The sequence below is a fragment of the Ursus maritimus genome, unplaced genomic scaffold (genome assembly GCF_017311325.1).
Source record: "Ursus maritimus isolate PB19 unplaced genomic scaffold, ASM1731132v1 scaffold_19, whole genome shotgun sequence".
In the NCBI taxonomy this organism is placed as follows: Eukaryota; Metazoa; Chordata; class Mammalia; order Carnivora; family Ursidae; genus Ursus; species Ursus maritimus.
The window spans coordinates 22,498,608-22,522,257 of record NW_024424341.1 but is presented as its reverse complement, the minus strand read 5'-3'; the positions used below and the strand labels follow the sequence as shown (position 1 = coordinate 22,522,257).

At 51.6% G+C, this 23,650-nt stretch overlaps 1 protein-coding gene across 1 annotated transcript; it reads right to left on the bottom strand.

Annotated features, from left to right (window-relative positions):
- Positions 1 to 3,673: 3,673 nt before the first annotated feature.
- Positions 3,674 to 23,051, bottom strand: SLC9A5 (solute carrier family 9 member A5). Its single transcript, XM_040633447.1, has 16 exons — positions 22,414 to 23,051; positions 19,151 to 19,453; positions 16,990 to 17,153; positions 16,790 to 16,868; positions 16,333 to 16,510; positions 15,543 to 15,763; positions 15,120 to 15,322; positions 14,810 to 14,899; positions 14,646 to 14,716; positions 13,787 to 13,916; positions 13,211 to 13,299; positions 12,922 to 13,048; positions 8,981 to 9,151; positions 8,390 to 8,459; positions 7,611 to 7,745; positions 3,674 to 5,085 (listed from the first exon to the last, which is right to left on the bottom strand). The coding sequence occupies exons 1-16, from the start codon at positions 22,604 to 22,606 to the stop codon at positions 4,613 to 4,615; spliced, it is 2,697 nt and encodes an 898-aa protein (XP_040489381.1). The 5' UTR covers positions 22,607 to 23,051; the 3' UTR covers positions 3,674 to 4,612.
- Between the last annotated feature and the right edge of the window lie 599 nt (positions 23,052 to 23,650).

The following is a 23,650-nucleotide window of genomic DNA, read 5'->3' as shown; positions in this document are numbered from 1 at the left end:
CTCAGGAGCCTAGAGGCTGCCAGAGGAGCAAACCTGGGCATCAGAAGCAGGCACAGTGGTAACAACAGCAATCAACCCCCCTCCCCCGGCCAATCCCGGCTGCCACATCAGCACCCAAAGTCCAGACTCTCAGGCCAGCTACCTAGGAGCCGCCTTCTTGGGCTGATCTGGCTGCCAGAGGAGCCTTGGAATTGTCCCACTCCATCCCCAACCCCCAGCCAGGACCTGTGGTCCCAGCCTCCTCTAGCTTTAGCGAGCATCAGGACCAACCTTGGATCCCTCCCCAGCTGCCCCAGGGCCGCCCCATTGAGTCATTGCCTCCTGCTCCCTCCCTCTCTTGCTGCCCACTGTCTGCCCACCCCCAGCCATCAGCCAGGCCTCCTAGGACTGCTAAGATCTGGGGGGACCTGCTGGCAGGCACATATACCCCCACCAATACCAGAGGCAAGTAAGAGGCCTCAAGCCACAGGCCATAGCTGACCCCAACACTACTGGGCACGGGCAGATAGATTCAGGGTCAGGATCAGGCCTTAGTCTGTTCACTCCACATAGAATGTGCGTTGTAGCTTCATGAAAACAGAATGTACTGTCCACTTCTGTACTTCCAGCACTTAACATAGGGCCTGGCATAGAATAAATGCCTAGAGAGTGGTCACATTACCCCTGCCCTCCTGAGGCTCCCCATCCTTGAGCCAGATGTAAACCGTAGTGTCACAAACAGAGACAAATTCAGAGGCTTAGTCTGAAAGGAAAACAGAAAAGGCAGAGAGCTGCAGGATGCACAGCCCTAGGATGGCAAAGGTACAGATAGAAATGGGGACACACAGAGGCCTCATGGGGGAACAGTGGGGGCTGAGCCTGGAACCAGCCCAGGCCGCTGACCACAGCAGGCTCTGCAGGGCTGAGCTTGCAGGACTGAGCAGTGACTCATGGGGCCCAACTCTGTGGCTCTGCTGGCAGCAAAATCCACTCACAGCAGCCTTTTCCACTGAGATCATAAAATGGGGTTGGGCCTCCCTTCCCTGCCCCTTCCCCAGCCTTCCCTCAGCCTCCCATTCCTTGCCAACATGAATCAGTAAAAAATAAGATGGGGGCTGTGGGCCTAGTGATAAAAGACCCGAAGTCATTGCCCTTACTTCCCCCCAAACCTTGAACACTCTCTTCAGTACTGCCCCAGACAGCAGGGGTGATAATATCCCAAACCTTCCAGACTTCTCTCACTTTTGGCCTAAATAAACTCTAAACTCCATACTGGCTGGAAAACTCATCTGATCACAAATCTTGTCTCAGACTGTGTCCTCTACCTGGAAAGCCCATGTCAAACTCCCCTGGTCAAAATCCTTCCTCCTTCAAAGCCTGGATGCAGGTTGGGTCACCCTGAAGGCCATGTCCACCATCTTGCCCCGTCAGGGGGTGAGCCATGGATGAGCTCTGGACTTGCTCACTCTCCTGTATCCCAGATGCCTGCCTCTCCCCCAGCTGTGCTCACCTGCTTTCTCCCCCTCCATCTCTGACTAACCTTGTCTTTCCACCTGTTTACTATCCTTAGTTACCCAGAGCCAAGCCCAGGAGCCCCTCTGCACACGCTCCTCCTATACCTTTAGTGGCCTAATTGTGTGGATTTGATTTCTACCACCTTTCTGACTTAAAAATTCTTGAACAATGTCGTCTCTGTGATCTCCCTCACAAGGAGCTGCTTAAGATTACAGATTTCTGGGTCCCCATTGCTTTGCTGAGTCAGAACCTTGAGGTAGGCCCAGGAATCTACATGGATTTTTTAAAGATTTATTTTTAGAGAGAGGGGGAGTGAGGAGGGGTAGGGGCAGAGGGAGGGGGAGAGAGAGAATCTCAAGCAGACTTCCCGCTGGGTGCAGACCCCTTACATGGGGCTCGATCTTATGACCCTGAGTTCACGACCTGAGCTGAAACCAAGAGTCAGATGCTTAACTGACCAAGCCACACAGGTGCCCCAGGAATCTGCATGCTTGACAACTCTCAGTGATTGTGACCCTAAAGTCTGAGAATGGCTGCCTGTCCTCTCCAGCCTCTTCATGTCCCTAGGCTGCTCGAGCAGCACAAGCCTCCTGTCTCCAGCCTTCCTTTCTACTAGTCCATCCTCCACCTGGAGTTTCTTTCATTCCATCTGGCACCAACTGCGTTTGAGCTCCCTAAAGCATATCACTGCCCACACCAGTCCCCAGATCACAGTTCTCCCAGGACAGCTCTCTGCCACCTCCACAATTCAGCAGTGCTCCGCCCCGCCTCAAGCCTTCGTGTCCCTGGCTGGTCTCTCCAGAGCACATCAGCTACTGCTCCTAGTTTTTTGCCACGTGTGCTCTGGGCATCCTTTGTTTATGCTGTTCTTTCTACCTGGAATTCAACCAACGAACTTTGCCTGTATTGTCTGAACCCCTACACACACTCACACACACTTTCACACCCACTAGCTCCTTACAAAGCCTTCCCAGATCTCCTCAGAGCCCCATAGCACTTTCTTTGCTCCTTGCCTTGCAGTATAAGACCTGTAAAGGCAAACATTGGTGATCCCTTACTGTGGGCCATGCTGTATACTAGATTCTTCTCATTTTTTCATTTCATCCTGACAGCAAACATAAAATAAGTATACTTGCTATTCCGTCTTAGAGATGAAGACACTGAGGCTCACAGACAGTATGTAACACGCCTAAGCTGCCATAGCTGGTAAGTGACAGCTGGACTGTTAACTATTACATTCTCTCACTGCCAGCTCTAAACAATGTGAGGGCAAAGCTCAAGTCACTCCTCTTTTCTTCCCATTTTCCCACTCATAGCCCAGAGCAGGTAAGTGCTTGTTGACTACCTGTGTAACCTTCACAATGTCGAGAGTCCTTCAGATCTATAGGGACAGAAAGTAGGTTAGTGAGTACCTAGGGCTGGGCAGATAGGGGATGACGAGTAACTGCCAATGGGCACAAGGTTTCCTGGGGATAATGAAAATGTTCTAAACTTAGATTGTGATGAGAGTTGTACAACTGTGTGAATATATTAAAAACCACTGAACTATACATTTTAAATGGATGAGTTTTGTAGTATATATGTTAAATCTCAATAAAGACGGATGTTTCTTAAAAGTCCTTCAGACGCAGTGGGAATTGAATCTGGGGCTGCTGTTATCTCAGGGTTTTGGTCCCTAGATGTTTCTGGACCCCACGCTACCCAATTTATAGTGGAAACACACAGGGTAACCAGCTCCCTTGAGACTGCCGTCCCACCTGCCATGTGCAGAGGACTTCTGTTGATTTGTCCTACACCTGCCTCTAGGTTTTCAAGGAAGGCTTATCTGGTCCCAGTATATGCTGGCTGCATCTTTGGGTACCTCGGGACCTATCTTCTGGGGTCTCTTTTCCTGCTGGCCTCCCCTATTTTAGAGTGGACTCCCAGTTCGGTGACCCTGTACCCGTACAGTGATCCCTGGACCACCACTGCAGGCCCCCTACTCAGGGGACCATATAGGGAAGGTATGAGGGAAGAGGGAGAGAATGCCAGAGGCCCTGACAGTCCTTCCCAGAATCCCCTCCATTCTCTCTTCTAGAAGCTGCAGGGCAGGCAGTTGTAAGTTTCTATTTCCCTCATCAGATACCCCAGTTGCCCCTGCACCCCTAGAACCCCTGGACACATGGACACAGGACACCCATTCATCTGAGATGTTTAATGTGTCTTAGGTTCAAGATACAAGACACAGGGAAGGTGCTAACCCCAGGAAATTTACCTGCCACCCAGTCAGCCCCTTTACCACTGCAGCCAGGCATCCCAGCCCCCAGAGCAGTGGGACGGTGGCCCTGGAATACCTGGCTCCTTTCCTATTTGGGGAATGTCAAGGGGGTCATGGCCCAGAGGCCACTATCTCCCCTCCTCAGAACATCTAGACCCAGGAATCTGAAAGATCAGACTTGGATACAGAGCAGCAGATCTTCAGAGTGACCCTTGCCAAGACACAGCCCTGATCTGAAGCCTAGCCCAGTCCTGTGGCCTTGATCCTGGAAAAGGAAGAACTATGGGCCCAATAACTGGCAGCAAAGGGAAGGAGATAAAGCAAGAATTGGACACAGGTTCCCATTGACCCCCCCAAAATTGGCTATAGGTAGCTGACCCAAAAGGGCAGCAAAGCCTAAGGTTGAGGCCTGCTCCACCTCCCACCCCCATCCCTCTGAGGACCAGCCCCTCGGGGAGCGTCAGTGCCAGGGCGCTGTCCTTCAGCTGGTGCTGGGGAGTGGGTGGAGGGCAGGAAAGGCCAGCATCAGGTCTGGAATGATGCCCTTGCTCTGGGGGCAGAAACAGCTGCCTAGAGTTACCCTAGGGGGACCCACTGAAGAAATGGCATCAGCTTCCCAAGTGGCTGGGCCTAGCCCCTAGAAGTTCTAGACTGGGTCTTGAGCCAGGGTAAGGGCCTTACTGAAAGGGAAGGTGGCAGGGATTAGGAGCAGGGAAGGTGGTGAAAGGGTCCCTGTGAGGACCAGTCCAGGATACCCTTCTGACCTGCCCCAAAGAAGCCCAGTTGCTAGTTCAGGCTCCTCTGGCCATTGCCCAGGGAAGACTTCCCATCCAGCCTCCTGCTCCTCCTCGAGTTGGTGGGCTACAGCCGGCCCCCCTTGTTGAACTGGATGCACCAGTGGGAGTTGGCTGTGCGTGGGCTAAGATGGGTGCGGTCCTCGTGTCCCATGAGGGGCTGTAGCTCCTGCTGCTGGGGGATGTCAGCGCTGCTCTCACTGCGAGAGCGGCCAGCTTTGGCCAGGCTTGGGGGAAAGGCGAAGCTAGGGCGTGGATCGTAAGGCAGGTCGAAAGGGGGCTGGGGCTCTTCAGCAGCCAGCGGGCAAGGAGGCAGGCGGGTCATAGTCGGGGCCTGGGTACAGGGCGGGGATGCCAGGCTTTCCAGGGACGAGATGCTCTGGTTCCAGCCCGCCTGCATGTCCACAGGCACAATCTTGGTGGTTTCCGAGGACACGTAGACTGCCAGATCTCCCTGCCCACTCTTCCAGGGTAGCTCCTTCTCTGCACAGGTTGGGGAGGGGGGGATGACGCGTGGGCTTGGGCACACTTCAAGGCTCCCTGGGGACAGAGAGTATATATGCTCTCATTAGTAACACAGTGGAATTCTTCTCAAGTATCACATTTTCATAAATAAACTCATTCCACACTTGCCCTAATACATCCGTATGTGTGATTAATCGATGAGGGAAAGCTCTCCGTTGTATCCCCAGCACCTAGCACACTCTGGACACAGAGTAGTTGCTCAGCAAATGCTGACTAAACAAATGAAGATAACTCAAGCAAAAGAAAGCAGGAGCCAGGGAGGAAAAAAGCCCATCTGCGATCAGTCCTCACCAACATGCAGCACTGGCCTCAGAAACCACATCCTGCCAGGCCCTGTCCCAGAGGAGACAGCAGCGAGGGTGAGGGAGATCTCGAGCCTCCACGCCAAAGGCTTTGGTGCTGGACGCCCTGCCCGAACACCCACCACAGCCCTTTGGTGGGAGAGAGCCCAGGAGTATGAGCTCACGCAAACCCCATAGCAGGCGAGACACTGTGCCGCAAAGGGGACCTGAGCCGAGAGTCCCAGCACTGCTGGCAGCCAGACTGGAAGGCCTGGCCACTGTGTGACAGGAAGTCCGAGGTTCTGAAAGAGGAGAAGCCCCCTGGCCACCTCCCGCCCCCTGCTCTCCAAAGTCAACACAACGCCTTGCATATAATAGGTGCTCAGTCTGTACCTGCTCATCGATAAAGTCCTGTGCAGCTGAGGACATTATGAAATGTATTGATGCTGTGATTGGAAGTACAACTCCCTCTCTTGAAAGAGCCGGAATATCAAATTTTAACAACCACCACCACCACCAAACTGAAACAACAACGAAATTCAGTCTGCACCTTTGGAGGAGGTTTCATTGGGCTGAAAACTGTTACGTGAAAGGGAAAAAATCCAGCATTTATCTATTCTTTCCTGTATGAACTGCACCTCAAAGTAATGATGTCACTGACGAGAAGCTTTTTTATAGAAGTGCTGGGAATGCAAACGACAAAAGAGATGGAGAGTACGACCACTGCAGCCCCGGATGCAGTGCTGGGTCTGGCAATGACCATCGGCGGCTGCTACGGCGGCTGAACTGCTGCTGGCGAACTTCCCAGTGTGTGGGTCAGGCCACCCTCTGAACCCAGGGATCAACAGTAACCTCACAGAAGAGACGCACCAGAGGGGGCGTGTTTCCTGATGCGACACGACACAAAGTACACCATCACGGCCTGTGAAGGTTCTTACCAAAACATCTAAACGGAAATTGGATCGAGATTTAATGACCGGTTTAAAGGAAATATAAGGCGCAGTGAAACATATTAAAATGATGCTTTGGGGATTCAGTCAGCAAAACCCAGACAAGACTATGGGACAAATAACCAGATTATTTCAATAAATACACTGGAAGGAAACCGATACTTTGCTGTAGGGCTGTCCTGTGCATTAGAGGACATGTAGCAGCAACCCCAGCCTCTCCCCACTACATGCAATTGCGCCCTCCGGTAGTGGCGACCAAAAATGGCTCCAGATATTGCCGAACGTCCCCTGCAAGCAAAGTCACTCCACTACCACCCCCTTGAGAACCACTGCTGTAGGTTAAAAGAGACTTGGCAACCAAATGTCATGTGTGGGTCTTGTATGGATTTTTATTTGAACAAATCTACTGTTAAAAAAAAAAAAGAATGAAGATGAAGGGAAATTTGAACACATGACAAAGACCTTAGATATGATAATGGTATTGTAGTTAATATTTTTAAAGAAGAATCCTTATCTTTTAAAGGTACACACTTAAGTGGTTATCGATAAGGTGATATATCTGAGACTTGCTTCAAAAGAACCCTGTGAAGAGAGGGGCATAGGTGAGGGGATAGATAAAATAAGATTAGGAGTAGGTAATTATTGAAGCTGGGTATTGGGTAGATAGAAGTTTACTTTATTATTCTGTCTATTGTATATTTTGCAATTTTCTATAATAAAACATTTTAAAAATGACCCCTGAGGATGCTGGAGCCGACTAGCAGTGATATTATGAGTACGTTAAGTCTCCACATATGGAAACACGTATATGTTGTTTTCTATCCACAAGAATGCCATTTTGATGAATTCAGACTCCTCCCCCGGGCCAGGCTGCCATCCTCACCAAGGCCTCTGCCTGAGGGCAGATGTGCTGAGCATGGGTCACATAGAGCCTGGTGTTAGGTTTGCTTGTCACCTCGTATGCCTCGCCATACTGTAAAGGGAGGCTGGCAGGCAGTGACAAAGCTGGAGGCTTTGGAGTCAGATGGGTCAGGTTCAAATTCTGGTTCCGCTGTGGGATGCTGGACAATCCCTGGTCCCTTTGGCTCTATGAGCTCAGTTCCCCCATCTTGGTTGTTGTGAGGATGGAATCAGATCAGGCATGTCAGATGTCTGATTACAAAGGAGATACTCAGTAAATGCTGGTTGGTGAATAAATGAGTAGGAAAAGGGAGTTGTCTGGAGGAAAGGCCATGAGTGAAGAGGGAAGAAGGCAGCTGCACAGCTCCAGCCTGCCTGAGGGGGAGGGAGGCTGGGAGAAAAGCATTACCTGAGAACTTGCCCTCTTGGAGAACCTCATTGGTGGCTCGAGCCACAAAGATGATCCCCTCGTCGTCCTCCTTCTCCGTCTCTGAACTGTCACTCTCCTCTTCCTCCTCAGACTCCACAGTTAAGATCACAGCAGCTGGACAGGGACAAGAACCGAGTGGAGACAGCCAGCCTGACAGCTGCCTCTTGGTGACGCATAACCCCAAGCCCGCTCCCTGTCCACCCAGGCAGGAGCCCACGGCTGGAACAGCCCTCCACCTTCTCCTCTGGCTATTTCAGCACTGGCCTAGGGGTCAGGGCTAGAGAGAAAGGGAGGTGGGGCTGCAGAGACCCTCCTCAGAGGAAGCCAGGGGGGCAGTTCTACTTTCCAGCTGCTCCATCCCGTTCTCTCAGCCCCGGAACCCATCATCAACTGAAAACATGAGCATCTGGAGAAGTGGAAGGCCCATCAGTGCTCAGCTCACCCAAACTCCTGGTTTTGCAGACAGGACACTGGGCCCTAGGGGCCACCCATCCTTCAAGCTCCCCCCTTCTCCATGACACCTTCTCCAAGTTCTCAGGGCCTATAACCTGTAGTTAGCTACCAGACACTTTCTGCTACAAACTGAGAACTGCTTAGAACATGTCCAGCTTTGAAATCAAGTAAGCCCATCAGGTCCCTGAAGGGAGGAGCCTCAGCCTATGGCACTGAATGCAGCACAGAGGAGATCCTCCAGGTTTTGGTTGATGGGCCCCTGCCCTCCCACCCCATCCTCAGCCCCACCCCCATTCCCTGCTTGCCTGTGTCCTGAAAGCCCAGGTCTCGAGGAGGTTTCCCATTTGTGGCCTCACTATTAGCCAAGCCATCCTTCTGAGGACCAAGAAAAAAACCCTAAGCCTCAATCCTGGCTCAAAACCCCAACCCTGTTGTCTGGTAAGGTCTCCCTGACGCAGTGGGGAGGGAATCTGTGTCAATCCCAGTGGTTCCATCCACCCTTGGCGCCCCAGGCAAGTGTTGTGGAGTCTAAGTAACCTATGCCCCAGCAAGGGCTCTGGATGCCTCAGCCTGGGCTGGATTTGGGACCCTCTGCCCCTGCCCCCAGGAACCTGCCTTTCTCTTGCTGGGTTCATTTTTGGTAGGAGGTCCTGCTGCCTCCCAGCAGGTGACCACCCACATGGCAAGAGGCAGGTCACCCTCAGAAGGCCTCACTTTACCCTTCTGGGACTCCAGGAAGATGCGAAAGGGTACACAAACTATTGTACCCAACAAGGCCTTGAGGATTATCCAACTAGGGGTCCCCCTGCATTGGACTGGATTCCAATACTTGGGAGCTCGAAACTATGCACCATCGGCCTCCAGCCCCAAACAGAAGTCCCAGAGAAAGCACATGCCTTCTTGCGACCGGTCTTGCGAGGTCTTGGCTTGCTCTTGTTGAAGCAGATGTTGTGCTTGGTGGATTTAAAGGACTCTAGCCGCCGCTTCATGTTCTGCTGGAAGATCTCCTTGTCCTGCCGTTCCTGAGCATCCTCTGAGATGAAGTGGCGGCTGCAGCTGGCTTTGTACTGGCAATGACAGCCCCGCCCTCTCATGAGGCTGGGAGCCTTGGCCTTCCACAGGAACCAAGGCCACAGCACCATGTGCACCATAGGCCCTGCCAGCCCAGTTTTTCCAGAACCAGCCATGGATTAAAAAAACAAAACAAAAAATACAATAGGAACCCAGCCAGACACTCTGTATTCTCAATTCACTGCGGGAAAAACTTTTTTTATTTATTCCCCCCAAATCTGGCTGTCCCTATCTTCTACTGCCCTTCCCAAACCTCTCTGACTTGAAGTAACAAGAGACAGGGAACCCTGTATCTTGTCCTTCAGGGTTACTATGAGACTGTGGGGGACACTTGCTCCTTTGCACTTCCATTTAGGAGCCTGATCCCTGTGCCTGGCCCACACCACCCCCACAAGGTACACAAGATTCTCCTTCCACAAGGAACTCGCCAGCCAGCCATTTCTGCAAAAGCTTCAGACTTGGAGAACTCTCTCTCCCGACACCCTGGACCCTCTCGGTCCCAACAGCCATCTGCACCCAATTCAGGACACACACCTCCATCATCTGTTCCTTCCCACTCTTTCTCACAAAGATCAAGCCCACTACATATGTACCTAGAATGCCAGATAGAAGTACTGCCATTTAGCCGGAATCATTTCATCTGGGCTCACCTCTCCAGTACGATCCTTGCCTTATGCCTCATATTTTCTGCTGCCCTGAGCCAGTTTTAAGAGCTACTTCAAGTCTCCCATCTACCCTCTTCTATCTATCACCCAGAGGGACCTCTCTCTCTTGGGGATGCAGGAATCAGTCCCTCACAGGCCTCCCCTAGAACCCTGGCCTCTGCTTTGCTCAGCCCACTCCTCCCTGCCTCCATCAGCTCCGGCTCCCCCCCATTCCCCTTGCCCTAGCACCTTCACTCCTTCCCTCACCACACCCATCCCCTGCTTTTAAGCATGTTCCTGCCCATACGCCCCTGAAGAAAGCATTTCCACTGAAGCCACTGCTTCCCTTTGGCTGCCAAACTTTTATACTTTGATTCTGACACTTTGCCTCATACCCATTACTTTCTTAAAAACCAGAAATACAACTCCAGGGTCCATGGGTCCATGGTGCTGCCATCTCCCTGGTCACCACGGCATGGCCTCTGGTTAGGCGCTGGCCTGACCTCTGTGGACCATCCAGCCCCGCCCCAGGCCTCCGAGACACCATCTGCTACTGCTCCTCTCCCCTCCTTTGCTGGCTCCCCTTCCTTTTCTCCCATGTGGATTCCTCACAGTGTTGTCCTTGGCCCTCCTCCCTCCCCTCCAAATGTTCTCCACAGTGAACTAGCCCTTCCCCCAGCTTCAGCTAGCCTCATGATAAAGACCATGGCGCCATCAGACCAGCTGCATTTGAATCACCTGGACAATTTACTAAGCCCACATATTCTTCGTCCCATTCCACACTATAAAATCAGAATCTCCAGGAGGTGAAGCCAGGAATATATATTCTAGCAAGCTTCCCCAAGGGATTCTGATGTCGCCAGGTGAGGAAACCTCTGATGATAAAGATCACTTATAAATTTTTCGTTCTAGCCCTATCTCTCTCTTAGACTATCATCTCACATTTGTAACTGCATATTAAACACTTCTGTCTCTCTCTGATGACATTTTTGTGAAGAACATGAAGAATTACAGATTGTGTTATGGTATAACTAAGTGGATTCAGAACTAGTGGAGTAACCATACCCAAAAATGCTTGATCCATGTCAGTCTGGAGGAAAGTCTTTAGTAGCATGCCACAGGGCTCTGTCCTCAGCTCTATCCTGTTCAACACTTTATGTTGATTTGGATGAATACAAAGTTAACAGCCTTAGCAAATTTTCACATGATGTGAATCTGAACAGATATTTGGTGCCAGACATGGGATCCAAACGATGGAATGATGGGCTAAATCAAATAAGATGACATTTAACAGGGATAAGCACAATCTTACTCCAGTTTTTTTTTAATTGACTACACAAGAACTGCACCCATTGACCAATCTTACGCTCACGCATTCATAGACAACCAGTCATTACGTACATCCTGATATGATACAATAGGAAATACATAGCACACCTACTGAATGTTCCTGAATCTGACCAGGCCTCTAGATTTAACTACCAGGAAATACAGGGGACGGAGGAACATGTTAAACACCGCCACTGGAATACAATCAGCAAAATCCATAAAATGGGAAATTCTCTTGAGACAAAGTATCTTCAATAAATGAATAAGCAAGTGGGTGAAAAGGAGAAGGAACTATTAGAGAGATCTTCTTTAATAAAGAGACATATTTACCAAACGCAAAGTGTGGACTTTATTTGGATCCTGATTTAAACAAACCATCTGGAAAAAAAGATGTTTCTGAACACTGATTGGATATTTCATGTGAGAAGGAATTATTGTTATTTGTTGTAAGTGATAATAGTACTATGATTTTATATATATATAAAATATACATACACACGTATACATATAGAGAGTTCCTGCCACATAGAGATACATATTAAAATATTTAGAGGTGATATGATATGTCTGGAGTTGGCTTTAAGATGATAAAGTGTGGATGGGGTGAGGTGGGGGTACGGACTGCTACAAGATTAACCATGCATTGATAATTATAAGAGCTGAGTGATGGATACATGAGAGTTATTTTATTCTGTCTAGTTTTGTGAATTAGTAAAATTTGCCTTAAGAAAAAAGTAAACAAAATGAAGCAAAAACCTCACAGGTTGGATAAGACAGAGTTTAACAGCCATTAATTGAGGAAGACATGCGGGTGGGCCTGATTGTAAGGACAATATGGACCCTCAGAGTGGTAAAACAAACCGGGGAGGGGGCGATTCTGAGTAGCGGGAAGAGAATGGCAAATTCTAGAACTAGAAAGGTAAGAGAGACCTTAGGCCATGTCCTGGCCAACCACAGCTAGAGCAGCATTCTGGGCCTTGTTTCTTATGACCAGAGAAGACACAGTAGGGAGAGGAGATGCTGGCTTGAGGGCAAGAAGGCGTGTGTGAAAGGGAACTGTCTTGAAACCTTTGAGCTGCAGAGAGTCAAATTAGGACCAGTGCCACCGAGTTAAGGGAAGCCAATTCTGTCTAAATGATGGAAACACCCTTGACTGTTAAACTGCGAGGAATGGTAACAGCTGCCTTCCTGGTTCAGAAAAGTTCAATGTAATTGCTTGCTGCCCCCTTGTGGGGTTGCAGCAGATTCCCCGCTGGACGGGCTGGGCCTCCTAGCCCCAAAGATTCCTGACCTGCATTGGACTAACATTACCTAAAAGAGAGGTTTGCCTTCCCCATGCTAAGCTGGTCCTCAGCACTCCTGCTTCTGTCTGTGACCCCACCAAGCCCTCTGCAGTCTGTCCCCTCCTCTCCCCCCTTCAGGACAAACCACCCAATCCTATGTGCTCCTCTCCCTTACCACCACCCAGCTCTGATCTGGTATTTCACTCCAGCCTCCCAACTGGCTCTCCCCCGTCTCTCACCTCACCCCTCCAATTTGGTCTGTGCTCTGCTACCAGAAGACATCTTTAAACAGTGCTTGTATCAGGCCAACCCGTTCTCAAAAAAAAAAAAAAAGGCTAAAAGTTATTACAGCAAGATGAAGCCCAAGCTCTTCAACTGGGCATTTATAGCTCTCCACTAGCTGGCGCCAACTGCCTCTTGAGCCTGTAGTCATGGCTTCCCCAGACCACCCTCCCCCCCCCCCCCTCCCCCAGCTCCCCCTTGGAACTCTCACACCCTGCCTGCTCTCACCCTGCGGCGCGGCTTGTAGAGGCCTCCACAGAGCAGATGGTGCATCACAGCATCCTCACGGTCCCGGCCGCTGCGCACCGTGTCAATCACCTGCAGATCCAGACACGCTCCACTGCCACTCTCCCTCCTGCAGGAGGCAGGGAACATGTGTGCTGGGGAGTGGCCAGGAAGTACAGGCCAGGGGGAGGGCAAAAAGCAAAGGTGCCCACAAATCTTAGCCAAAAGGGATGCAGAGACAGGACCCAGTAGAGAGGAGCTTGAGAAATCGGAAGGGGGCTCAAGGACTTACAGCAGGTTGGTGACAGAGGTCTCTGCCACAGAATTGCGGCTGGGCATTGAGGGCAGAGTGAGCCCTGTGGAGGACAAGATATGGCCTCCCTGCAGGGGTCAAGACAGAGGTCAGACGGCAGTCAGATGGAAGGTGGCCCAGACAGTCAAAGGGTAATAAAAAGAACAACAGTTAACAGTTATTCTGTTCTTTGATCTTCCAGGTACTGTGCTACGCACTTTAAATATTGAGTCCACAAAACTCCATGACATAGGTATTCTTATTCCCGCTTTCTTACAATTGAGGAAACTGAGGCTCAGAGAGGATAAGGGACTTACCCAAGATCACAAGCCTGTAAGTGATAAGAATTGAACTGCATCTGCTGACTCTAGAGCCCAGCTCTTTCTCAGCTTTCTCTACTGCCTGCCAGACTCTCAATTCAGCATCAGGTCAGGCTGGTTCCTGCAGCTTCCACTTTACCAGACCATGGAGTCCGCTGGGAATTTCCAACTCCCTGTTCACATACTGCCTGCTTGTCGCCCCTTCCTGCCTTGCTCTGCTGGCTACCTGCACCCCACCCCCCGGCTGCTGGCCCACCTGGTCCACGAAGCTGATGGCATCCCGGATGTTCAGTCTATAGTACACATCCCAGATCTGGTCCCGGATGCGGTAAGCTGACCGCCGCATCAGCAGCTGACTCAGGTACTTCTTGTCAAACTGCTCCCACCTACAGAGGATGTCAGGCCCAGCCCTGAGTGCCATCCCCAAAGCCCAGCTGGCTGGCCCTTCCTCAGATGGGGCAGGGGCACTGCCAGCACTGGCCTGGCTCTGTTGGTATGGGCCTCAGCCAGGGAGAATCTCAAAGCTAGTCCCAGCCCTTATGGAACTTATAGCATTATGGGAAAGCCTGACATTACATTGAAGTTATTCCAAATAACTAAAATTGCAACCATAATAAGAACTACAAAGGATAGAGTATGACAGGGATTTGTCCTAGTCAGGGAGACCCGGTAAGGCCTCCTTAGAGATTTGATGCCTATGGTGAGATCTGAAGGATGAACAGAGGTTAAGTAGGTGAGAAGGAGGCAAGGGAATGTTCTAACACACAGAATATGGGCAAAGTGGCAGGGTGGGGGAAGTGGCAGGGTGGGGGAAGCACAGTGGGTCCTGAGGTTTTAAACCATGATCCGTGTAATTAGCAGGCAGAGAGTCAAAGGCAGAGCAGAGCACGATGGGGCTGGAGTCTGGCAGGTGCCAGACCCCACAGGGCCAGGCAGGCCTCCCTGGGAAGACCTGTCTTATCCTGAGAGTACTGGGATGCCACTGAAGAGCTCCTGGCAGAGGTCACCCAGCCCAAGTCTGGCTGTGTCCCTTCTCAGAAGTGTGGCACATCCCCAATGCTGCCCTGGCTGGTGGGGCTGCTGTTGCTGAAGGAGCCTTGGGGGAGCTCCCTCACCTGTCCCTCCAGTAGTGATAGCCATGGTGCCCCACAACGTCCTCCACTGCAGCCAGAATGTGGTCAAAAGTCTAGAAGGGGGTGGGTAGGGGGACTGGATCAGGACTCTGCTCAAAATAGAAGGAAGAGAGGTATAGGTGGAGGGACGGGGTTCTGGTACCCACGTGCTCATGCAGCTCCTGGTTCAGGGTGGGTTTGTGATGCTCACTCCTCTTCACCTTCAGCCACTTGACCAGTGGCTTGATGGTTAAGCCCTATGGACAGGCAGCAGGTGAGCCCTGCCCTATCCAGTTGCCTGCTGCCTTTCTCTCCCCATAATTAGACCTCAGCTTCTGTACCTCCACCTCACTGCACTCAAGGTCTGGGAAGTCAGGTCCCTATCCCCCAAAGAGAGGAGCCCCGGTCCCAAAGGCTCCATGCCTCCCCCAGGGCCTGCCAGACCCTCTCCCTACCCAGCCTCATGGGCTCTCCCACCTGCACAATGACTGTGAAGAAGACCACCACAATAGTGGTGGCCACAAAGTAGTCCTTGGCAGGGACCTTGGTCCTGTCCAGTAGGATGACGAGAGCGAAGGCCACAGCCCCCCGCAGGCCCCCATAGGACATCACCACCTGGTCAATCTTGTCCAGAGGGACCAGCCGGAACTGATTCAGCACCCACGTCTGCAGGACTACGCCTACAGCAGGAGGGAGGCCAGTGGGAGCAGGGCGTTGGGAGTGGAGGACCCAGGAGTGGATGGCACCAAGTCTGGGCTAAGGTCTGACAGGGGTTGGGAGGGGTAAGCAACGGGGGAGGAGGGACGGCTTAAGAATTGACAAGGATGTGGACTCAAGACTGGGGGATGAGCTGGGACAGGGAAGAAAGGAGAGTGGGAAAGCAGAGGGTACTGGCAATACCGAGGGCTCGGAAGAACAGGATGAAGAAGAGGGTGCCCAGCACCAGCCCAGAATCCCAGGCCCACTTAGATGAGTCCACAGCCGAGATGCCAAGCAGCATGAAGATGACGGTCTCAGCACAGCTGGCTAGAGTCTTCATTGTGTATTTGACAGCCGTGCGTGACTTATGGGAGATGTTGGCCTCCACGTACTTCTTACAGCCCAGGCCACACATAGTCACCCTGGAAGAGGAATGGACAGACAGGGCAAGTAAGGAGGGGCTGCAGCCTCTGGGGTTTGAGCGTGCCACAGGAGGGGTGTTGCCCATCACAGGATGTCAGACCATCAGAGTTGAAGCCCAGGGAGGCAATAGAGACTGTCCCAGGATAGCTAGTGGTGGGTGGTCTTGGTAAGGGTCCAACCAAATCTCCAGGTTCCCACTCAGTGCCTTCTGGAGGGGAAGCTGGGAGAAACGTGCTTTGACTAGCATCCTCTCTGAGGCACCTTTTAGAGTGCTGTGGCCATTAGAGCTGGTGGTCCCAGGCCCTGAGGTCCACTTCTAGCTCAGCCTATACCCCAGAGAGTGCTTCAAGCAGAGGAAGATCAGGTTCTAGGTGCCCAGGGCAGTTCTAGAGGCAGATCCTGAAACATTACCTGAAATTTGCCGTCTCCCCAGGGGAGTTTGAGGCTCCCACTACAAGGGCTCAGGCAAGCCCATTGCCTCCTCAGGGTCCTGCCTCTGTCCATGTAAGGGGCAACCATCTCCAATGCCCCCTCCCAGCTGCCTACATGCAAGGCCCCCAGGACTCACGCAAGAATAGCAGAAAGCGAGGCCATTTCAGCAGTGAGGTAGGCTGCATAGGCGAGGAGGAAGACCAGCAGCGGCTCGATGATGCGGACCCGCTTGGTGAAGCGTGTGGTCAGGGCCAGGAGGAAGGCAAAGACTAAGCCCACGGCTGCCCCGCCCAGACTGACCACAAACAGGGAGGCTGGGGGAGGAGTGGGTTGTCAGCGTGACCCCTGGCCTGTACCCCACCCTGGAAGACAAGACTGCTGCCTGGCAGGGAGTGGAGGACAATGCCCACTGTACTCCCCGGGGGTCAGGATCCCAGAACCAGAATCCCGGGAAAGCCACTCCTTCTCAGGTTCTTGGGACCCCATTTCTCCATAGTGGAGGTAACAGAATGAGGCAACCCAACAGCCTCCTCTGTCCTGATGCAGTTGGGGGCAGGGACTCAGCAACCCAGCCAAGAGGGGGAAATACTGACCGACTCCTTTCAGGTAGTCAGCAGCCTGCACATTGGCAGAGCCCATCTCCACAAAGGAGTTGCAGACCTTGTACAGCACCTGATTGAGAAAAGGAGAGTCAGGAGCAAGGAGAGGGAAGGGTCTGAGCATGCTCAGACACTCAATTAGTCAGAGCATGGCAGTGGGGGTCAGGGAACGGCAGCCAACTGAGCACTCTCACCACAGTGACGGCATCATTGAGCAGGGACTCGCCAAAGACGATGATAAAGAGAGTGTCGTTGACATGCACCTCCTCAAAGACAGCCAGTACAGCCACGGGGTCCACCGCTGAGATGAGGCTCCCGAACAGCAGAAAGTCCAGCAAGCTGGCCTGCACTCGAGGGGCTTTTGAGGGATACATGGGGGACAGCAGTTGGTGAGGTATCCGTTCTCCCAGAGCATTCCCTGTGACAAGCCCTGGTTCCCCCCGCCCCACACTGTGGAAACAAGGATGCCCAGAGAGGGCTTGGGATGGTGAAGAGAGTGTCAGCCCGCAGGTCAGGAGACTTGAGCCTAAGGCCTGGCTTTGCCACTTACCAGCTCTGTGATGTTGGCGCTGTCACTGTCACATGACTTCTCTTAAGCCATGCCTCCTCATCTGCCTACCTCACGAGATTGCTGCAAAATCAACCCAGGAGATGGCTAAGAAAGCTCTAAGTAACCTGAAAAGTTAAGGTGGCGCTGAGAATAAAAATTGCAACTACAGTAGTAAGAACCACTAGTAGGTGGAAACTAGCTACTGACTGGCTTTATTAGGGACAAGAACAAGAGTGCTTTCTCCTACACCTGTGGTTCTCAGCCTAAGGGATGTGACACAATTCTCAGCAGGAGGGGGAGGGGCTGTCCATCTATGAGGGCTAAGTATGACAGGAAAAGCACCCACCATGGGGAGAACTTTAATATGACATAGAATCTCTGTGAGCCTCAGTTTCCTCATGTATATACTGGGAATAATAACAGTATCTACCTCAAAAGTCTCTTTATTTAGCCAGAGCCTCATACATAGTAAGCACCTAATAGATATTACTTATTATTATTATTATTATTATTATTATCTGATGTCCTCCCTTCCCTTCCTGCCCCAAAGAGTTCACTCACCCATTCGGAAAACCAGGTTGGAGTCCTCAAGTAGAAATTGCAAACCTCCCCTTGCACCTTGGAAGAAGTCTGAATTATCAACATTCAGAAATGAATGGATTTGGGTACAGGAAATGAGGAAGAACGGAGTAGGAAGGCAGCTTGAGGGCAAAGAGCCCCAATAAAACAGACCTCTCCTACTAACCTTGGACCTGTTATCAAATGAGTTCAAGGACCTCTATTTCCTCATCTACTAAGTGGGACAAATTATGCCCCAACAGGGTTGCTATAAAGAGTCCATGGGATAAGTAAAGAGAGAAAACTCAGTGTAATGTACTGCATTCTGCAGATGTATAATATGGATTTAACAATAATAATAATAATAACAACAACAACGACAACAAGGGTGCCTGGCTGACTCAGTCATAAGAGTGTATGACTCTTGACCTCAAGGTCATGAGTTCAAGCCCCATGTTGGGTGTAGCGATTACCTAAAAAAAAAATTTAGGGGTCCCTAGGTAGTGGTTGGGCATCCGACTCGGTTTTGGCTCAGGTCCTGATCTCAGGGTCTTGAGATCCAGCCCTTCCTCAGGCTCAGCGCTCAGCAAGTGTGCTTGATTCTCTTCTCCCTCTGACCCTCCCCACTGTGTGCACATTCTCTCAAATAAATGAATGAATCTTAAAAAAAAAAAATGTAATGGGGCGCCCAGCTGGCTCAGTGAATGAAGCATGTAACTCTTGATCTTGGGGTTGTAGGTTCAAGCCCCATCCCATGTTGGGTGTAGAGATTGCTTAAAAATAAAATCTTTTTTAAAAAGTTTTAAAAAACAGATCTTAATTAAAAAATAATAATAACAGAAAACCACCCTGATTTGACCTGGGCAGAGCCAGGATGGTTGGCCCTCACGGAACAGTGCATTGTGCCTCAGGGGAGCAAGGCTGGTAAGTGGCAGTGTGGTAACGGAGGGCAGGAGACAGCAGAGTAGTAATGCAGCCTTCCCAGCCTCGGCAGCCCACACACAGCTGGGAGCCAGGCCTCTGCTCAGCTGTCACGCTGCAGAAGCCCAGACTCAACTGGTAGAGACCTAAATGAAGGCTGAAGGCCCATCTGGAGTGTTGCCTTGCACTCCAGGTGGGAGGGACCTAAGACGGAGCTCTCAGGGCATGGCTCTTGCCAATATGGGATCTCCAGAGCTGGAGAAGGGAGTTGGGTGATGAATCTGGCAAAGCCTCCCTCTGCCAGTCCGAGTCCTAGTGTCACTCACCCACAAGTCCAGCCTGCTGCAGGCCCCAGAGGGCAGCACCTGTTGTGAAGGCATTCCAGAGTGTGCCCACCACGGCATAGGTGAGGATGGCACCCAAATTGTCAAAGAACAGCCGGCTAGGCATGAAATAGCCTGAGTCCAGCACAATAGGAGGCAGCAGGAAGAGGAAGAATGTGCCTGGTTCCAGCTGGTACTCAGCTTTCTTGGCCACAGCCAAGACAATGCCTCCAAGCACCAGTCCCAGCAAAATCAGCAGGCAGCTCTCAGGGACCAGCGATGTCACCTTCCGAGACAAGTGAAACACTACAATGCAAGAAGAGGGCAGGATGTATCAGCTTATGGGACACACACACATACACACACACACTGGCCTTTAACCTCCTGGTTTTAAAAGGATACCCCTGACCCTAGGACCAAGCAGGAGAAAAGAGGCAAGACTGCTTGAATTTCCAACTTGCATGGCTACAGATCCTCCACTGCAACTAAAGTTGTCTGTCTCTTGGTGCTTCTGTCGTGGTAACCTAGGCCTTTGCTTGCTCTTTCCATTTCAGGAAATGCCCCCTCCTCTCTACCCTCATCCTCAGGGGACGTCACCTTTCTCTGATCTCCCTTATTCATAGCTATTATCTGAGCCTCAGCAAATGTTAGTTGGTATATTTTTATGCATAACATAGCTATAAAAATCAGGGCCTCTAGAGTCATGCTCCCTGGGTTAGAAGACTAGCTCCTCTATTTACTAGTTCTGTGGCTCGGAGGCATAACTTCACCTCTTTTTCAGTTTTCTCATCAGCAAAATGGGAATAAAGATAGTGATGATCTTACAGAATTGTTGTGAGGTTTAAGTAAAACAATCTACTCGATAGCACTTAACCCAGTTCTTTATCATAAGCACTCAATAAACGTTACCTAAGATATTGTGTCCTGCTCCCCAACTAGACCATAACGCATATTATACCTCCTAGCAGCACTGTAGACCTCCTAGCCCAATGTACTTCTCATTATATAGGCTCAACTAATGACACAATAGTTTTAAAAACACTAGGTTTAGCAGTAAGAAGATCTCCAGTACTTCTGGCTCCATCACTTTCTAACTGTGTGATCTCAAACTATTTAATTTACCTGAACTTCAATTTCTTCTCCGGTAATATGGGAAAAATACCTTCCACACAGGGTGAGGATAAAAATGATATAGTGTGAATGCGTCTAGCAGGGTATCAGACATATAGTAGATTCTCAACAAATGTTAATTAAAACTGACTCTGGATAAGGGGTGCCTGGCTAGGTCAGTCGGTGGAGCATGCCACTCTTGGTCTTGGGGTTGTGAGTTCAAGTTGGGTATAGAGATTACTTAAAAATAAAAAATCTTTTAAAAAAATGTCTCTGGGGGAAAATCATGACAGACCTGTCCCCAGGAAAAGAAGAGGAAGTATGAAATGGGTTTCTAGCATTATCGCCACTCCTATCTTTGGCCACTAAAATAAACTCTTTCGGCCTTCCCCTGGGCCCTGAGATCCTGAGTAAACACCTTTCCCCATACCTGGAGTGGCAGGTAGTGGAAGTGGCTTCCATGTTAGCCTATATGAGACCCAATGCCAAGACAGTGCCCTTTGGAAGCTGTACCCAAAGGGCTTAGAGCAGTTCCTGGCACATAGTGAGATCCTACATAAATATTTGTTGAATAAAAGGGGGAAAAAACCTCCTAGCAACAAAGCTGAGGGAAGGTATCCCCGAGCGTCCTACTGATCTGTCCCATCCTCTGTGAGGACTTGTGTGTGTGTGTGTGTGTGTGTGTGTGTGCATGTGTGTGTGTGGGTGGGTGTGTGTGTGGCTGATAAAGAGGCTCTCTTCTTCTACCTCCAGAGGAGGTGACATCCGAGCTAGGTAAAGCACTACAATTTATGGGGGAAACTACAGTAGTTGCTATATAAGCCCCAAATAAGATAAGAACTTTCCTGCAACTCATAGACTCCTCAGCAAACCCAATTCTCGGCTCCCAAATCTGGGCTCCTCCCCCTTGCTCTCACTGCTGCCAGGCTCTAAGGTAAATTCAGTCATAGATCTGCCCACACACATCCCTACCTTCAGTTTCCCTGTCCTCTCCTTCAGGGACTCCATTCCATCCTCACTTCCAGAGCAGGCATCAACCCCAGCACTGCATCCAAAACCCATCACCAAAGCCTGTTCTCAGGCAGAACTAGGTTCCCTGAAGGCATTCAGGCCCCATTTTCCATTATTAATGGGCTGCCAGAACAGAGTGGAAAGTTCTTCTGTTCCTGCCCAGAAAACCACCCCCACCCCCAGTAGAGTTCCTGGGGGAGTAGAGGGGCAAATTCTAAGCTGTGTGATTCCTACAGGAAGACTGTATTGGTGAGACTGGAGTACAGCCTGTGCCAGCATAGCTGGGGAGTGAGTAGCAACGCTCAGCTATAATTAGTCACCCCCACAGCAGAGCCTGAACAACAGGGAGAGGGAGGAGGGTCTCTGGTAGGAGGAGGGACCACTGGCTGCTCAGAAGTGGGGAGGAAGGGGCAAAGGCAAGGAAAAGCAGCTCTATTCAAGGTAAGGAATGTGAAGCCAACCTTCAATGTTGTGCAAACTGAAGGAGGTCAGATATATGAAAGCACCTAGTGTAGGCAGCAGATAGTAAGTAAGGCCCTAATAAATGGAAGGTTGGTTTCTTTCCTTCTTTCTTTCTTTCTTATCCCTGAAATGGGAAGAATGTAGACCTGAATTATGGTGGGGGCTCCTGCTAAGCACACCTAAAGAACGGTGCATCTATAGGAGAGCAGAAGGGGGCTAGAGGAAAAGTGGCAGTCTAGTATCCCAAAAGAGTGGACACTTGTATGTGGTCTCCTGCGAAGACTGCTTCTGCAGATCCAGGATGCCTGGATTTGCTGAAGAACACTATCTCCACAATGTCCCCACAGATCTTTGTTGCTGACAGAGGTTTCTAGGAGCCTGGAGATTGGTGAAGAGGCCAGACCGAAGGGCTTACATAGAAGAGGGGGGCAGAGAAGGCAAAGGAGTATGGGGATGAGGCTGGAGAGAGCTGGGGCAGCCCTCAGAGAAGGCCAATCCTCAGACCTCCCCCGCGGGGAGGGGAGGAGGGACAGAGGGCGCAGGAACTCTGTGAGAGCCCGGATTTGTGGAATCGGAACCTGAGTCCCGGCACTGTGCAAGAAGCCGGCCCAGATCTGGGGACTAGGGGTTGGGGGCGGGTCCGCTGCCGGCCGCCGGCCTGGCGCTCACACACACGCACTCACCGATTTTGGCCAGGCTGGCCACCAGGATCCACAGGGCTACCAGGTAGGGCGCCTCCACCTCGTGCCACTGCCAGCGGAAGAGCGCCAGCCCTGGGGGAGGCTCGCCGGGAGACCCCGGCTCCTGGGTGGGCTCTTCAGTTGCGGCCGCCCCCGCCAGGGACAGCCCAAGCAGCGGTAGTGCGGCGCGCAGCATCCTGCCGCCTGCCTAGCCGCCCTCCCGGCACCGCACGGCCGCCGGCCCCGCGTCGCCGCCGCGCCTACCGGCCGCCCCCGCGTCACAAGCACGTGGGGCCCGCTCCCCCCAATCCCAGCTCCGAAACCCCCAAGCCCGGTCCGGACTCCGAGACCGTGCCCCGGGCGTCCGGACTCTGGACCCCTGCTCCTTCCCCTCTAAACCAGTCTGAGCTCTGGAAATCCCCCAGTCAGCTCTCCAAGTCCCGAAACCTATTCCTTCGAGTCCGCTCCCCCAAATCTTCCCCAAAGCTCCCCTGACCCAGTTTCAGAGCTGCGAGCGGCCACAGTCCTCCGGTGGCGCGGCCTCGTCCCACTCGCCGGAGGCAGTAGCGGGTCGCGGGAGGGGAGGGGGTCTGCGGGGGGCGGGGTCCGGGCCGGAGGGGCGCATCTCCTTCTCCGCTAGCGCAGACCCGCCGCGAACATCCGGCAGCAGATACTGAAGGCGCCGGCCCCGACGCTGCCTCGTGCAGACGGCAGGGGGCAGTGCGCCGCCGTCCTCCGAGCCTAAGACCCCCTTTGGGCCCCCGCCCAGATCAGCGCTGCGCACGCGCACTGGGCGCTCCCAGAAAGCCGTGATGAACAGCGCTGTCCTTCCTCAACGTCTCCAGAAACTCCAAGGCCCAGACTGGACCCGGCTCATTCGAGGCTGATTAGGAAGCTGTTCCTCTTTTTTTTTTTTTTTTTTAATGATTTTTTATTATATTATGTTAGTCACCATACAGTACATCCCCGGTTTCCGATGTATGGCTCGATGATTCATTAGTTGTGTATAACACCCAGTGCACCATGCAATACGTGCCCTCCTTACTACCCATCACCGGTCTATCCCATTCCCCCACCCCCCTCCCCTCTGAAGTCCTCAGTTTGTTTCTCATAGTCCATAGTCTCTCATGTTTCATTCCCCCTTCTGATTACCCCCCCTTTCTTTATCCCTTTCAGGAAGCTGTTCCTCTTTATCTCCCAAACCGAGGAGCACTCGGCCTCCCTTTCGGTCAAACTACAG